The sequence below is a fragment of the Pavona decussata genome, unplaced genomic scaffold, assembly GCF_977016875.1.
Source record: "Pavona decussata unplaced genomic scaffold, jaPavDecu1.1 SCAFFOLD_214, whole genome shotgun sequence".
NCBI classification, from domain to species: Eukaryota; Metazoa; Cnidaria; class Anthozoa; order Scleractinia; family Agariciidae; genus Pavona; species Pavona decussata.
This window is the reverse complement of record NW_028145619.1, coordinates 2,160,107-2,176,209: the sequence shown is the minus strand read 5'-3', so window position 1 is coordinate 2,176,209 and position 16,103 is coordinate 2,160,107. Positions and strand designations below refer to the sequence as shown.

Genomic DNA, 16,103 nt, shown 5'->3' with positions numbered 1-16,103 from the left:
CTGCAATTAGGCTCTTAGTTTCATTTCAGGGCCTTGTTAACCATTTCCACGGGAAATATAAGGCTCAAGGGCTAATCTAAAGATTTAAATAAATATTAAAAATTAAATAACTTTAATTTACCCTCTGCAGCGTTTATAGCACAAGTGCTAGTGGGGCCGAGCATTAAACGTCACAAAGAAATAATTTAAATTGAAAATAACGTGGCTTAAACTCTCAACTGGCTGGAGGCAGACCAGCTGGCTATTTATAAGCGCGGTCGAGGAGTTGAACTTGGGGCTACTATGAAACAACTCTAGCTAGCGGCTGGAGCGCGACCTTGAACCCGGGACCTCCGGATTCAGGTCCGGCGCCCTAACCACTCGACCATGCTGCCTCCCTAGAGCAGCGCTACCAATAAGAGGAAATAACAGGGCTGCTGAGATTTGGCCTGTGACGCGCATTCATTTCATTTAAAAGTGTAGACTTGTTGATTCGCCGCTTACTTTAGGGGTGTCTAACAATTTAACATCACTACCTATTTTTATCAGTTCAAAATCGGATAACATTAGCAACAAAAATGAGCGTCTCCTTCGAAGCAGGCTTAAGGGAACTGGTCATAACAAGTTTGTTCGAAGAGCTGACCCACCTTGTCTGGGGGTAGGGGGGATTATCGAAGACGCCACCCATCTCCTGAACATTGCCGACAAAATTTTATTGGCTTTAAACTTTGACTTGACAAAGAAATATTCAGCTAGCAAGAGTTAGCATCACTAAATATACAAGAAAGGTGAGCTTTGAATCTCATTGTCATTTTTTACTGCTGGATAGTGGGGTGGCTTTGCAATGAAGACGCCATCTTTTGAGGTTGAGGAATGTGCAGGCAGCGAACACCATCTATTTTGTGGTTTGGTGGGTTGTGTTAGAGTATAGTAGTTTTGGCCACTTGCCTAAAGCGAACTGTATCGTTTTACATTTTTGCTTTGACGCCCTTCGAACAAGCGCCGCTCGAGATGGAGTTCAATGGCTTCAAAAAGAAGCTTTTTGAGGCCTATTTGAAGGCGGTGTTTTGTCGTTTTTACACCTGATTTTACACCTAGTTATTCGACAAAGGCGTTTCATAGGGGAAGAAACTCTTCAAGTCAATGTGCATTTTTTCCATACCCAAAACATCAGAATATTTAAAATAATAAAATATTTTTCTATATAGGTTTAAAAGAATAAAGATATTCTAAAGCGCTGCTCTACAATGATGCAACAATCAGTTCCAGCTGTGCCCATCCACCCTCGGGCAATAGTGGAGCATTTTCTAACACTGTCCATCCTGTGGGAATTAGCCTTCCACCCAATTACCACGAGGCATTTAGCCTCCCACGCAGTCGCTTTTAGGGGCTCGTTTTACCTCGTAATACGAGCTAGTCCCCTAAAAACGACTTGCATGGGAGGGCTACGGGGCATTTGACCATCTCACTTTTTTCACTTTGCAGCATTGCCGCTTCCTTTAATGACAAATTCATCGGCAAACAGTAAGTTTGTTACTGAATAATTCTAGATAGGACACAAATGGGACGCCAGAGCTGCAGAATGACCTATGTTTACAATACAACGGGAAATAAGACCTATCTAGGACTAAAGTTGGCCTGAATTAGCTTAGATTTTACTGAAAGTAAGATGAAAAACGTAGAAAATAAAACATTTCTTAGCCACTACTCCGGGGCATTTGAACAACCACTTTTTCCCGGCCGTGGGGCATTTGCCAGTTTATTTTCAAGAAATCCTAAGATATTTACAGGGGATCGGCCCGAGGGCTGGAGGGGAGGGGGGCACTGTTGGAGTCGACTGACGCATAGCACTTATACAATACTTATTGTCACTACTATACATTACTTATACTTGTTATTTAATTTACCGAGACACCAGCTAACAAATGTGCGCAACCAGGCTTCTCAGAGCGCTGGCGACAAGTTCTCCACAGGAGCCAAGTGAAGGAGCGACAGCAAATATCAACGGATGGAGGATTCAAGCCTTTACCCCTTGACGCTCTCAGTCTGCATAGTTTACTTTTTCGTCTGTTAAGGACGGTGCCACTAATACTGAAGCATTTTTACGCGGTTTATGACTATGCGGGAAAAGCAGATCTCTGCAAGGGCTATTGGAATCCAATAAAGAAAATTGTGCCAACCACGCATTTTTTAGAGATAATTAAGGAACAATAAGTTTAAAAAGCGCCAAAATACAAAACAATGTATGGAATTTTTTTCCCCAAATGGAAGCTTCAAAATTGTCTCTGAAAAAATCATGGTTTCCCCTAATTTCTTTTCGGATTCCAATAACTCTTGCCAAGATCTGCTTTTCCCGCGTAGTTATAAACCGCGCAAAAATATCTCTGTTGTAGCAGGCACCGCCGTTAAGAAACCCGACTTTTTCGGACCATAGAGAGATGCGCAGAACGTATGCGCTGTAGCAAAAGTAGGCACCGTCCTTAAATCTGTATTCCATTTAACAGGTCTGTGACTCAAAGGAATTGCCAGCTCCTCTCTGGTCTTTGTAAGACACCTATGAGAAAAAGACAATAACATTTAAGGTTTAACGATTCTTTGACTATCTAAACAATGAAAGAAACAAACCAACAACAACACCAACATCAACAACAAACAAACCAAGAGAAACTTAATTCTCATTCTAGGGCAACTCTCCTTTCATGAATATAAAACGTATACACTAAAAAAAAACCATTAAAAATGTGCAATATATTAAAATAAGCTGAGACTTAAAAAGAAGATGTTGATTCCATTAATTGGTGTTTTTAGTGACATAGAACTTAAGCAACATGGACAAAGCTGGAAGAAATTATTTATTTTGCCTTTCAACGGGACGTGAAAGGAATCGAACCCATGACCTTCCAGTTACTTTATTGGATAAGCATCTAAAATAGTAACTAGAGGGTCGTGAGTTCGATTCCTGTTGGGGGCTCGGAAATTTTTTCCGAGAATCTCATCGTGGACTTATTATATCTATTTCAATCTCATAGCATTGGGTGGTTGGCTGGTTAACTAAAACTGACCTTTACTTTCCAAAATCAAATGTCACGTTATCTCCAATCAGCATAAAAGGTGCCCACTGTGACACGTCTGAAAAGCCGTTAGCTCTCATCCACTTCATTGTCTGGTGAAGAGCTTCACTGGCACTTTCCCCACGAACAAGATGCTCATAGAAACGACCCATGAACTTCTTTGTTGCCAGGTCTTCTATAGCCCACAGGGCAACCAACACAGAACGCGCACCAGATCCTAAGAACGCTCGTGCGATTCCAACGACTCCCTCGGATCGAATCTGTCCACGTGCACTGTGACAGCAACTTAGCACTACCAGTTTGGCTCTCAGACGAACTTGTGAAATTTCAGCCATTGTTAATAGGTAGTGTTCTTCACTTGGAATCCCTTCAAAAGAGAGTGGAGCGGCAAGAGCGATTTCTCCTCTTTCGGCGTCACCATGGGCAGCGAAATGTATGAGACTTACTGAATGTATGTTCTGAAGAACTGCCTGTTTAGTTGCCTCCTTTCCTAACAAAGGCTGGGCTCCCAGCAGTCGTGCAATCATCTCTGCTTCCTCTTTTGCGCCAGGCAATGGACATAATTTCGCACGACGTCCCTTGTGATACACCTCACCAACTTCAGGCTCGCCCACTATCAAAGCGCCGGTCTGACTGTGATAGTCGGTTGGACTATCATGAATCAGCCCGAGAGTCCTCAAAGAAGGGACAATGCGAATTCTAAACGTCTCCGACAAATACTTCCCATTTTCATCCTTAAACGCGGAAAATGGAAGCTTGTACAAGACACGATCAGGAACAATGATGATTTCGGGCTCCACAAGCAATTCAGCAACCGGACCGATAATCATTTTGTAGCGCTGAGAAAGATTCGGTGGATCAATGTACTGGCTTTCGTCTTCGTCTTCCTCTACAGGACGGAAAACAGGGAGTCCATCTCCCCAAGAAGATGCTTCTTTCACGTAACCATCGTTTGAAGGAAACAGCGATCGATCTTCACAGTGCTCTTGAGAGGGCAACAAAGGAAATGTCCTGAAGATTACGTCATCGAAAATTTCTTCTACAGATCTTGCTGTCTTTTTGTCATCAAAATAGTCCGTGACATCTTTTACTTGAAAATGCAGGGTTTTGTTTGGCTTAATAACCCACAATGATAACTTCTGAGAAACATAGGAAATGTATAGACAGGAACAGCCACTTTCTTTCGCCCCAATCCCTTCAATGTTAAACACTGACGGTGGATTCACTGATGTTTGCTGTTCTACAAAGTACTGAGCTGACATTAAGTCTGCCAGGGCTCTGGCCCGTCTGAGCTCTTCAAAGTAAAGCGCTTCATTAATATTTCCAGTTTTCACAAACAGTGCACTAAGGCATTTGTAAGGAAAAGCGTGCTTGTCTAAAAAAGAGATCTTAAATTGATCATGGTCTCTTAGAAAACCTAGCATTTCCTCGCTCTTTTTAATGCTTGCAAGGAGACTCGGTATACCCTCATCATTGTTTCCAGTCAACCATATAGTGTCCCGTGTAAGAAAAAGGTGGCAACTAAACTGCAGGTCAATGCATCCAATCTCGGAACTTAGCGCAAGTGCCTTTTCGTGATATTCTTTAGCCTTGAAATATTCACCAGCATGAAAAAGGACTCCTCCCAGGACTATGTAACTTGATGCTTCTCCTTTCTTACATCCAATTTCTTTACTGATTTTAAGTGCTTTCTGACAATTTTCTTCAGCCTTGACATATTCACCGACAAACAGAAACATATTTCCTAGGTTTTGGTAACATACTGCTTGTCCGCTTTTGTTGCCAGTTTCTCTATTGATCTGAAGTGCTTTGTGGAAATGTTCTTCAGCCTTGACATATTCACCGAGTGAATGAAGAACAACTCCTAAGATTCCGTAACATGCTGCTTCTTCGCTTTTGTTGACAAGTTCTTTCCTAATCTGAAGTGCTTTCTGAAGATGTTCTTTAGCCTTGACATATTCACCAACAGATTGAAACACACCTCCTAGGAACCCGTAAGATGTTGCTTCTCCGTCCTTGTCGCCAAGTTCCTTTTGGATCTGCAGTGCTATTTGAAGATATTCTCCAGCCTTGACAAATTCACCACGAGATTGAAAAACAAATCCTAGGTTTACGTAACATGTTGCTTCTCCGCTTTTGTCGCAAATTTCTTTTTTAATTTGAAGTCCTTTCTGAAGATATTCTTCAGCTTTGATATATTCACCGAGATATTGAAAGACAGTTCCTAGGTTTGCAGAAGATGTTGCTTCTCCACATTTGTCGCGAATTTCCTTTTGGATCTGAAGTGCTTTCTGAAGATATTCTTCAGCCTTGACATATTCACCGGCAGATATAAACTCACTCGCCAGGTTTGCGTAACGTGTTGCTTCTCCGTGTTTGTCGCCAATTTCTCTTCTTATTTGAGGTGCTTTCTGAAGATATTCTTCAGCCTTCACAGTTCCTAGGTTTCCGGAACATGCTTCTTCTTCGTCTTTGCATTTCGTGAGACAATTTCGGTGCATTCTATCTCTTTCTATCGCACTTGTGCGGTCACTGATAGGAGCGGGGCCACACAACATCTCCACACTGTTACTCAGAATCAAGCGTTCCTTGGATACCTTGATTGCTTGGAGAATACGACCAGTGTTGAAAAGGAAATTGGCCACAAATGTGGCAGTATCGATAACTTGCAGAACGTTTTCAGTGCTGTTTGTGATTGTGTTTTCTAAAAACCACAGAGAGAAAAATCATAATTTAAACGAAGGCTTGATGTAATTTTTAATCAAGAGTTTTAAAAGTGTGCATGCTTAGCAGTATTTTTCTAATAACTAGCCTGCGTAGCTGGCGGTTTTGGTGGGCGGGAAAGCCGGGCCAAAACGAGTGATGCAGCTGCGGGGGAAATGGGGCGAGAGTCGCAGCGAAGCTGCGTCAACGAGCGGCTTCGCCGCGAGGAACCGCCTGCCCGGATTCCGGTCATTTTCGGCCTTGACAACCTGTTGATATCCAATAAACCCAACCAATCAGAGGGCAGATGGTAAAATGAAACCTTCTCGTTTGCAAAGTTGGCGGGAAAGTGACAGGGCGGCTGGCTATCAAAACCTATCGTGGAAATTCGATGTGTTTTTTTCGATGGCGGCGAAGGCCGACACTCCGAAAAAGCCTCTCAAGGGAGAAAAGCTTTCCAGTTCTCGACGTAAAACAACAAGTATTGATGATAGCTGTAGATTGTGCTCTTGCCAGCAGAAGATTAAATACGGGGAATTTCAGAAGATTTCTTATATCTCTACCCAAAACGTTTTCAAATCAAGACTTCGAAGCGCGAAGGATGTCAAAATGTGACGTTAGCAGAACTTTCCTCAAGTATCGGATTGAAAATAGACCGATCAGACATGTTCTCTGATCGTGCATGCCATGCCTATGGAAGGAGAATAAGGAATGTATTCGAACTTTATAATTTTATTCACTCGAAGCTGGAAAGAGAGAAGGAAGCCACCGCAATCGAAGGTGATAATGATTCAAGCAGATAAAAGCGACTCTTACCAACTTCTTCTTCGCCAGACGGAAGTCCTCTAGCAAGAAAAGGACACAAAACTTTAGAACAAAGCACAGGAGCAAAGAAATCGCTCACATTTACTATGGTTATAATGGGGCTGACAGGCCTGCGCGACGCCCATGTGCGTGTTTTAGCCTAAATGAAAATTTTGCCCTCATGGGTATGTCTTTAAGAGAACACCCTTTTCTCTATGAGATGAGCGATGCTCCCGGTAAATTTTCTGTTAGCGCTGCATTTTCTTCTTATCATTAAATATCATTTATGATTTTGAGGATTTGCGCGATAGTCACTGAACAAAGAAAGGTCATTCTATCTATATGGCCTCTTGTTGTTTCTGTTTAGCGACTGCCGTTCTTATGCCGTTTGTGGCATTTTGTTCAGGCTTGGTATGGCTCATTTCAGTGTGTCCGGTGACGGTGTAGACTCTCATTTTATCTTTGTAAGGATAGAATTTGAACCGTGTAATAATCATTATCTTGCAACTTTTGTATTGCCGGGCCCGGCTATTTGCTTTTATGGCAAGATGTTGTGTTTCTTATCACGGTTGTTTGTCTCCTGATCCTTTCTATAGCATTGGCTGAATTTATGCTAGAGACGAATTATCCGTCTAGACGGATTAATTACCCGTCCCAGACGGATAATCCGTCTCTAGTATAAATTCGGTGCGAAGACGAATTATGGAGCAAAATTCGTCCGAGGCTGATTCGTCTTAGACGGATTATCCGTCTCTAAATTTATATCTAGACGGAACGTAGACGGTTTTTTGACGAAGTTTCCTCAGGAGAGGGACTGGTCTCTATATTTTTGCAATGTTTCCTGGGATGCTTATTTCAAGTTGGCGTCCCGTAAGGAATCTGCTTCCTTGAAAGTAATCGCATAAAAGAAAGGGAAAACAAACAAGAAGTTGACTTGGACAGATCAAGACACGGACGTCTTCGTGGAAGTTATATCTGATCCACTCTACAGAGGAAGTGATTACACTGCATGCATGTCTAATGCTCTTCTCGATGTGTTCGTCAACAATTGCAACGCTACGAGTGCCGCCATATTGGTTTTGACCCCTACCCAAGCTTCCACTCGGCTCCTCAACACTGAAACACCCGTTGTGTAACCCGCGTAAAATATCTAGACAAATTATTCGTCAAAATTCGTCTTCGGATTTATACTTAGACGAGTTATCCGTCTGACGGAGAATCAGTCTAGACGGATAATTCGTCCCTAGTATAAATTCGGCCATTGTAGCTTCTTTGAAAGCTATGCAATGCGTTAAATTGAGGGCTAAAGGCCGCTGTAGTCACGGATGTGTTTTTGTTATCGCTCCGCTCCGCTCTGTAACTGTGAGGTTTGTGTTGCGGGAGCCTAGTACTTTCCTCCTGTGCTTTGATTGCGCCATAGAATATTTAGGCAATTCTTTTGTGTTGCTCTTGCTAGGGGTTGCTACGAGTCTTTCAGCCGTTAGTAAATTCTGTGGCATTTTCGGCAATGGTCAGGCAAGACCGCGGTTTCGATCCTAATCTTGTAGATCTCTTCAGTTGCCGATTCTTCAGAAATGATAGAGATGAGTTCTTGGTATAGTTTCAGAAAACGCGCTCTTTTTTCGAAATTTATACCCACGTTGGGGTTTCGGATCGAAAATTCTGCTCGATGAAGTTTGCTGTCTTCTTTCAATGCTGCGAGAATGAGGTTTTGTCGAATATTACGGCTCGATTAAGCTTAATTAATGCTTCTTCTGGCATTTTGCTTTTCGCGATAAAATCTTCAGAACTATAAACAGAACTTTCCCATGGAAGATTAATAAAACATTTGATTGACGTGTGTAGAATCTCATACAATGAAAATGGTCCGTACTCCAGCGTACGGACTACTCAAAAATGCCCCGAATCCGGGCAGGCGGTTTCTCGTTGCTCCCGCCCCATTTTCCCGCGGGTTCGCCACTCGTTTTGGCCCTCGTCCCCGGCTTTCCGGTGAGCCCACCAACAAAAACCGCCAGCTACGCAGGCAATCTAATACTAGGGAAGGTTTTTTAGTACTAAACTTCACTGAAATTTACTCTGTTTTCATACTCGGTAAGCAAAAGCAACTCAGCAGTTGGATGTGTTGAACACTGTTACTTGAAACTTTTGTTGTTATGTTAAGTGGCTAGTAAGGAGGGTCCTCTTTTAATTTTGAGCTTACTGTATCCCACAAGACCCGATTACAATGCATTTATTCACAATACACTTAAACTAGATCTAGACAGGTTCTTTCGCGGTCCTTTATTCACGTGACCTATTGTCCCTCATAAATGTTCACAGTGCATTTACCTTCTTTTACTTATGTGTTTCATCAGTCTACTGATTATGTGGGATGCCTGGGACAGACCGAGATCATGTTGAGGTTTCGGCTGCATCTATTTTTTTGGGTTTTCTTTTTATTCACCGTAGTCAAAAATTGCAATGTTCTTAAATCAAAATGGCGGCCGTGTTACGATTCTCGGTTAAATTTTCGAGAATCCAATGTGCCGTTTTTAGAGAGAAAACAAATCCTTTTGAAATGGTAAAGCGAACTGAGAAAAAATTTTTCATTTAGGAAAGCTTTTGTCGGTTTTCTTCATTACGACCCAAGGGAATGGTTATGTAATATCATATTATATTTTCTTGCCTTTTTTCAATGTTTTCATAAAGTACTTCAAATCAGGGCACAAGGTTTTAAAAACACTTTCTCATCCCCGTATACCGTACAAGTGCCAAGCTAAGGCAATCTTGTTTCTATCCAACAGCTCACCGATGATGCTTTCGATTATTTATTTGTACGTATCAACAGATTGTGTCTGTGGGTAGCCAGTCAAAGTTAATTAATGCTTGCATCGACTAAAACATCCCGCGTGAATGCCTCCAGGCGTTTTGTCACTGACTGATTGGGAAGGACCATTTTTTCTTTCTATGAAGGGGAAAAACACACTTACACTTCTTGATTTGGTCGAGCGGTAAAAATCTCGCTGATCGGCACTGCTGACAGTTTCTAATTAAGTTGATTCCATTTTATCCACTGCTTGCAAGTTTGACTTTTTACCCGGGTTGTTTGCTTACTTAAATGATGTTCATGAAAATGAATATATGAAACTCATACATTTCAACTGCGGAAGGAAGAATCAATAAGTGAGTGATCATCGCAGTTGTATAAGAAAGCATTGCGTTTGTAACTGCGATGATCATTCACTTATTGATTCTTTCTTCTGCAGTTGAAATGTATGAGTTTTCATGTATTTACTTTCATGTCATTACCTCCACGGGTATATTACGAATTGACAAAATAAACAGCTCCCAGTTGGCTTGATAGCTCAATTGGTGGAGCACTGCTCCGGTATCGCAGACTGAGGTCATGGGTTCGACTGATCCTGTTCAAACCTGATTTTTTCAGGCTTTCTTTTCGCAACTGCAAGCTTAAGTTTCGTATGATGTTTAGTCATACGCTCAATAACAGGTCCGTTTCGACGAGAGGAGTTGAGCGGGGGCTTATTGCTCTCGTAATAAATGGCCTTAATGTTGTTGAAGAAAAGTTGTCCAACAATGTTGGAACATTTGGCCGCAATCTCAGTGCAAAGAAATTGAAGAAGGAAAGCTATCTGAAGATTATTTATTCTGTATAAAACAAACTTGTTGCAACTCAGTTCTAACCAGCATTTAAGTTTCTTGACGGACTGCTTAAGCATTCTCCGTTGGCATGCAAACTTGTAGTGAGGTAAATTAGTGCAGTAAGTAAATTTGTAAAACTAGCATCATTTTAGCTTAGAAATACAATACATTTAGCAAACGTTTAGCTTTAGTCTCTTGAGTTATTATGTAAAAAGAAAACTGTAATGAAACGCAACTCATTCAAAGTATACCGTATTTAATCGATTAACCAACCGCCTTCGAATGAGCGCCCACCCTGAAAGCCCAAAAACTTAATTAGCGCCCACTCCGACCCCTTCCCAACAAAAAGAAAAAAAAAAGTTGTGTTCCAAAATTGGTTTAGATACGGTAGTCAATGAACTTTTATATTGTTTATGGCTTGTTCATGTTAGCTTTTGCGGTTTGTTTTTTCTTGTTGAAGCAAAACAAACTTGTTATCCCTTATTTTGTTATTCTCTAAAAATGTCCCTGCTTGCTTCAAATGTTGGGAATGAATAATAACCGCCCACGGCCGAATAAACGCCCACCCTCATATGCCCACAATGAAACAAGCGCCCAGGACTGAGTTGCTCGAAGCATGGTTAGCGCTAACCATTGGTTAAGAGGTATTAAAACCTATAGGTTGTCATGGCATTTAACCCGGGTTAGCGCTAACCATGCTTCGAGCAACTGGGCCCAGGGCGGTTAATCGAATAAATACGGTAGGTGAACCAACAGTTGTCTGAGAAGCTGGTATTGGGGATAATCTACATGTGAGCTTTCTTCCGCTGCTCTCACAGCATATGACATGATTTGCTTTCTGCCGTCAGCCAGACGACCGATTTTGTCTTTTTCTTAGTTTTCCTTCATTCTGGTCAGCTTCCAAGACGACGGATTTGAAGCTGCTATTGCATAAATCTACATATATGAAATAATTTTTCAGAATTTGGTCAGATTGCTTTCATTCGTTCAAAATTGGTTTGTCTCAGGCATACCGTGATAAGATCTTAGAACCAAGACAAATATAAGTGTTGCGTGACAAATATCCGGGACTTTCCGCTGCACTCCAAGAAACCGAAATGCAAACTTATTGTATTTAGTGGTACAGCTCCGATGCACTAAAATGAAAGACTCTCCACGTGTCTTTAGAGTTTAGAGCTAATTTCACCTAGTAAATCTTCCAGTTTCAGTCTCTTCAGCATAAGTTACAGGAAAAGTTGATACTGCATAAATGGAAATGCTACATGTAACTCAACCGATTGAATCGTGCCACACAAACTGAATTTCCGGTGGTTACTAATAGTCGTTCCAGTTTATGAATTTTTACCCCGCTTAAACGACTACTTAAAATGCTTAGTGGCCTGAATGGCAAAAATAAGCAAATATTGATAAACAGTTGAAAATATATATCCCGCCTCCTTTAATCAGCATTCCTGTATTATCTTTGACTTAGCATTTCCCTTCTTTTTGTACGACAGGAACACTACCAATGGACCTTTCTCACTCGGCGGCCTCGCACTGAATTCGCGTCTGCGCGAGACTTAACGTGGCCGCCAAGTGAGAAAGGGCTATGCTTCATTTCGGTGCATAACTGTTCGGAAGGACTTTTATAATGGCGTCAGAAATTCGGACTTAGTTTTGACGAAAATCATCAGTCATTTTCTTCTCGGCTAAGTATCAGTTCGAAATTTCGTGACACTGTTAAACTAATTCCTTTCGTTTTTGGATGAGAAAATTGTTGGCTTTACACTACAAGCTAAGTTAGTTTCAAGTAAGCACTTGATTCAAGTGCACTTGAAAATCTCAAGTCGGACTTTAGAAAACTTGGCTTCATACCTGGTGACAAAGTATACACTTGAAACACAAGCTGTCAATCATCTTTCGCGGTAAAATCAGAAATGCGATTGCTCGCCGGAAAATCATGGAGCCTTTGCAACGGAAAAACGTTTTATGTAAAATTTTGTCTTTAATTTTAACTCAGATAGTTTTAACATTACAGGAAATGCATAGGTACTTCATTGTTTACGAGTACTTGACGACAACTCTAAAGAAAAGGCGACATCTTCTGTATTTGTCGAGAATGGTTCAGCAACGTGGTTTTTGGCAAAGAAATCGCCACAGGGTTTGGGCATGGCCTCGTCCACAAAATTGGTTTAGACTGCTTTTAGCTAACCGCGACATGGATCTGCTTTGGAAAATGTATTTCCGCGTGACTCGTCCAACGTTCAACGCTTTTTGTGATTTCGTACGCGGAGTCCCCAAACTGCGAGGCGTATCTCCAGCCATCCATTTTGATTTTTTTTTTTGGATTGATTTTAGTTCACGGCAAAATGTTTATCTGTCGTGGCACCACAGCACGTGGCTTTCAGTTGGTTTCCTTTTTCCTATTGGTCAAGTACGTTCTCAAGTGTGGTGTTGGCCATACTTGGCGGCGTACTTCGGCTTCTTTGAACTACGAACGTTTCCATGGTCACTAAGTAAAGTTCAAGTTGGTAGGTTTTACCCCTTCACACTGAAAGTAGGTTCCAAGTGCACTTAGCTTATACTTATAAGCTCTAGTGTGAAGCCAACTAATATCTCGTTAAAAATGCGAAAGAAAAAAAAAGGTCAGCTAGAATTTTCGTAAAGCCAGCAACAGCTCGTAAACTCGGGAAATAAGTTTCCGTTTTCTAAAACTTTAATTTCAGCAACGTAAATCTTCCGTTAAAGCATCTGAACAGAGAAAAAACTTCGTAAGCTTAAATAAGTCTTTGAAAGGGCACAAAACTGGACCTGTATTTAAGTTTAAATGTCCTTGTTGGGTGTCCTATACCGCGACCAAAAGTGTCTCGAGGAATGATCAGCAAGGTAAGATCACAGAACCAAGACAAATTCTGATCCAAAAACAGAAAATGCACGAATTGGTATTGATATTTTATTCCGCGCGCAAGTACTTAAGATTCTAGCTCTGCTCCGACTAAACTGATTAAGATAATTTTTCTATTAGTGTGTTCTTTCTGTAGTGTATCGCAATTTTAATAATACCATGTTTATATGAACAAAATTTATAAAAAATTCTACATCTTTAGCCTTTTCTTTTCTTTCTGTGCACTAGAAAGCAAACAGCTGTCCTATAAACAAATAGAAAATGATCGAGCTTGTTGCAATTCAGTGACCCCTCTCGAGTGTCGCTACCCGCTACTGAAAACAGTTAAATTATGAAGGCCACTCAATAGCTTTAAAAAACAAGGTTTCATAATTGTACTGACCTCGTTCTTTTGATGTATTCATTGTTTTTGATCATGCAGCAAAGGGAACTTCTGGTTTGAAATTTCTCGTCTTGAAAAGTGAAAATCCCAGACTTTCTCTGAAACCGAAAACAGTTCATCATTCTTAAGGTCAAACTAATACAAAAAATGTTCCGAGCCGAATAAACTTTCAGACGAAAAAAATGTCCGAAAATTTATCCTACCGAACAAAAACATGGTACGAACATTTTACCGCCCGATCCTGTTTTCAAGATGGTAGCTGTAAATTCTTCAAATCAAATGAACGTTTTATCATTACGTTTGCTTTTAAATGATCATCCTTTTCTTTCTGTGTTTCTTTCCATGTTGTTAAATGCGTTTTGTTGTTTTTGTAATTTTGTAGGGTTATTATGCAAGCTGGCTAGATCGCCACCCTTGTAAAATCAAAATATTGTTTATATTATTGATAGCATAACAAATCCAAGCCATTTAGTAATCGTCCTCTTCAAACCACGAGTTTTATTCTAAAACTGTTCAACTATATATATTATACGCCATAATTAAACGGCCCAACGAAACTAAATTTACAGTTGAACTTACCTCGCACTTTTGACTGTATTTACTGCTATTGTAGATAATGAAGTGACTTGCTTCGAAGCTTCTCGCCTTAAAAAACTGATAATCCAGGACTTGCCGTCTATTATATGAGAAACCGAAAAAAGTCAATCATTGTTTACGACGTCTTAAGTCACAAATAGCACAATGAGAAATAATATATTCGTACTGTGATCATGCTACAACTAGTGTTTGACGGGATGTCATCCCAAACTTCCTGAGTACGTTTTCAGTTTCCAGTTGTCAGTTTGCGTTTAATTTTATCACGTCATCCAAAATATCTTTAGGCCTAAAGTAGCTGGATGACCAACATTTATACATACGATCAGTTTGTTAATAAATTCAAAAAGTTGTCGTAAGACTATTGCTGAGAATGGGTATTTGAAAAAAAAAACCAACCAACCAACAAACAAACAAACAAACAAACAAACAAACAAAAAAAACAACAAGAAACCAATACCTAAGTACATGTATACACACTCGAACTCGAAAAAGATAACGGACGCAAACACACTGACTCTTGTAGTTATCAATAGTTAGAAATATATAACATACCACCATAACAGGGACATTCGATGGTTCATTTTGGTTTCGTATTTAGTTGTAAGGAAAATCTAAAGTTTCCTTCGGCAAAATGTCAACACAAAGTTTCGTTACCGTCGTTACCTTGGAAATTTTTTTAGTTTTCGGACGGGAAAGTATGTCGTTTAAAATGCGAAAAAAGTTCAGCGAGCATTTTCGTAAAGCCAACAACAGCACGTCAAAAATTCTAGGAATAAGCCGTTCCATTTCCTAGAATTTTCTGAGAAATAAGAGGACAAGACAACTAGTTAAGGCAAAGCGGCAAACGTGCTAAGATGAGAGATTAGTCAGTCATCATTACATTATTATAGAGCGTTTTTTTAAATTGAGTTTCGTAAAAGCAAAAGCAAAGTAATTACTCTGACCAGTCACTAGAGCGGTTTTTTAATTGAGTGTCGAAAGTAACTGCCCGCAGTTTGCTTTGGTTTTGCATTACTACGCCATGTGATTGGTTGACAAAAGTCGCACCACTTCCTCATCCAATGAGATGTAAAATCAAAACCAATCGTGCGTCGCTCGCACGCATTTTCCCGCGCTTGACGCCTGTTACACGTATTTGCTTTGAATTCTGATTGGTTCACAGCGCTGTTTGCGTCTGTAGTGATTGACCAGGGCCCAGTTGTTCAAAGCTCGATTAAACTAATCCTGGATTAAAGTGAACTTTGTTTCCAGTTTAATGACTAATCATTAAAGGTTCTGTCAAAGATTTTTGTCCCTCAGTTTTGACTTAGAGTTGTCTTTAGCATGAACCTAAAATTAGCTTTCAATTGAACCACTTTTAAGGAGCGAGATGAAAACCTCGGTAAACTTTTAATCGCGGATTAGCGTTAATCGGCTTTCGAACAACCCGGCTCTACTTTTGTTATGGCTTTACGATACAGACACAAATAGCGCAAAAAACAATCACAATTCAATTGCTGAGTTCTGTTGTGTATTGTCACGAGAAATAATCACACGCTGCTGCATTTTTTAGACTTTGTAGTAGAACCACCATATAACTTGTACGTATTGATTCATTTGCATTAATTCCAATGGCCGCTTGACCGTTCGCTCTAGTTTTATATTTACTAACCGGCTAAGGATTTTTTGAGGAAAAATTTCAAGATATGTTACTATTGATGGTCATTGATGAATGTTGTGATTGACCCGCCCGGATGCTTTAGCTAAAAATTTAAAGAAGGTTTTAGGAAACGAAATTGTATTCTCCGAATTTACGAGCTGTTGTTGGCTAAATATGAAGACGCTAGCTGGCCTTTTTTTTTTTCACATTTTCAACGCCATCTTAGCCCCTTCGAAAACGAAAGGAATTATAGTCTTCCAGTGTAACGAAATTTGGAGCTGACATTTTGCCGAACAAACTGACCATCCGCACATTTTCACCGAAATAAACATTGACAGCAGCTTAGTATCCAATTATTTTAAGACTTTTTGGTTTTGCATTACTACGCTCTGTGATTGGTTGATA

General features: G+C 40.4%; 1 protein-coding gene across 1 annotated transcript; it reads right to left on the bottom strand.

The window, feature by feature from the left end:
- Positions 1–423: 423 nt before the first annotated feature.
- On the bottom strand, positions 424–4,789 carry LOC146460209 (tetratricopeptide repeat protein 28-like). Its single transcript, XM_085088501.1, has 2 exons — positions 3,042–4,789; positions 424–2,533 (listed from the first exon to the last, which is right to left on the bottom strand). The coding sequence occupies exon 1, from the start codon at positions 4,787–4,789 to the stop codon at positions 3,044–3,046; it is 1,746 nt and encodes a 581-aa protein (XP_084944627.1). The 3' UTR covers positions 424–2,533; positions 3,042–3,043.
- Positions 4,790–16,103: the final 11,314 nt, after the last annotated feature.

What these genes read in the sequence shown, in the direction of transcription:
- LOC146460209 (XM_085088501.1), bottom strand. Translation starts at nt 4,789, where the DNA reads ATGTTTCTGTTTGTCGGTGAATATGTCAAGGCTGAAGAAAATTGTCAG.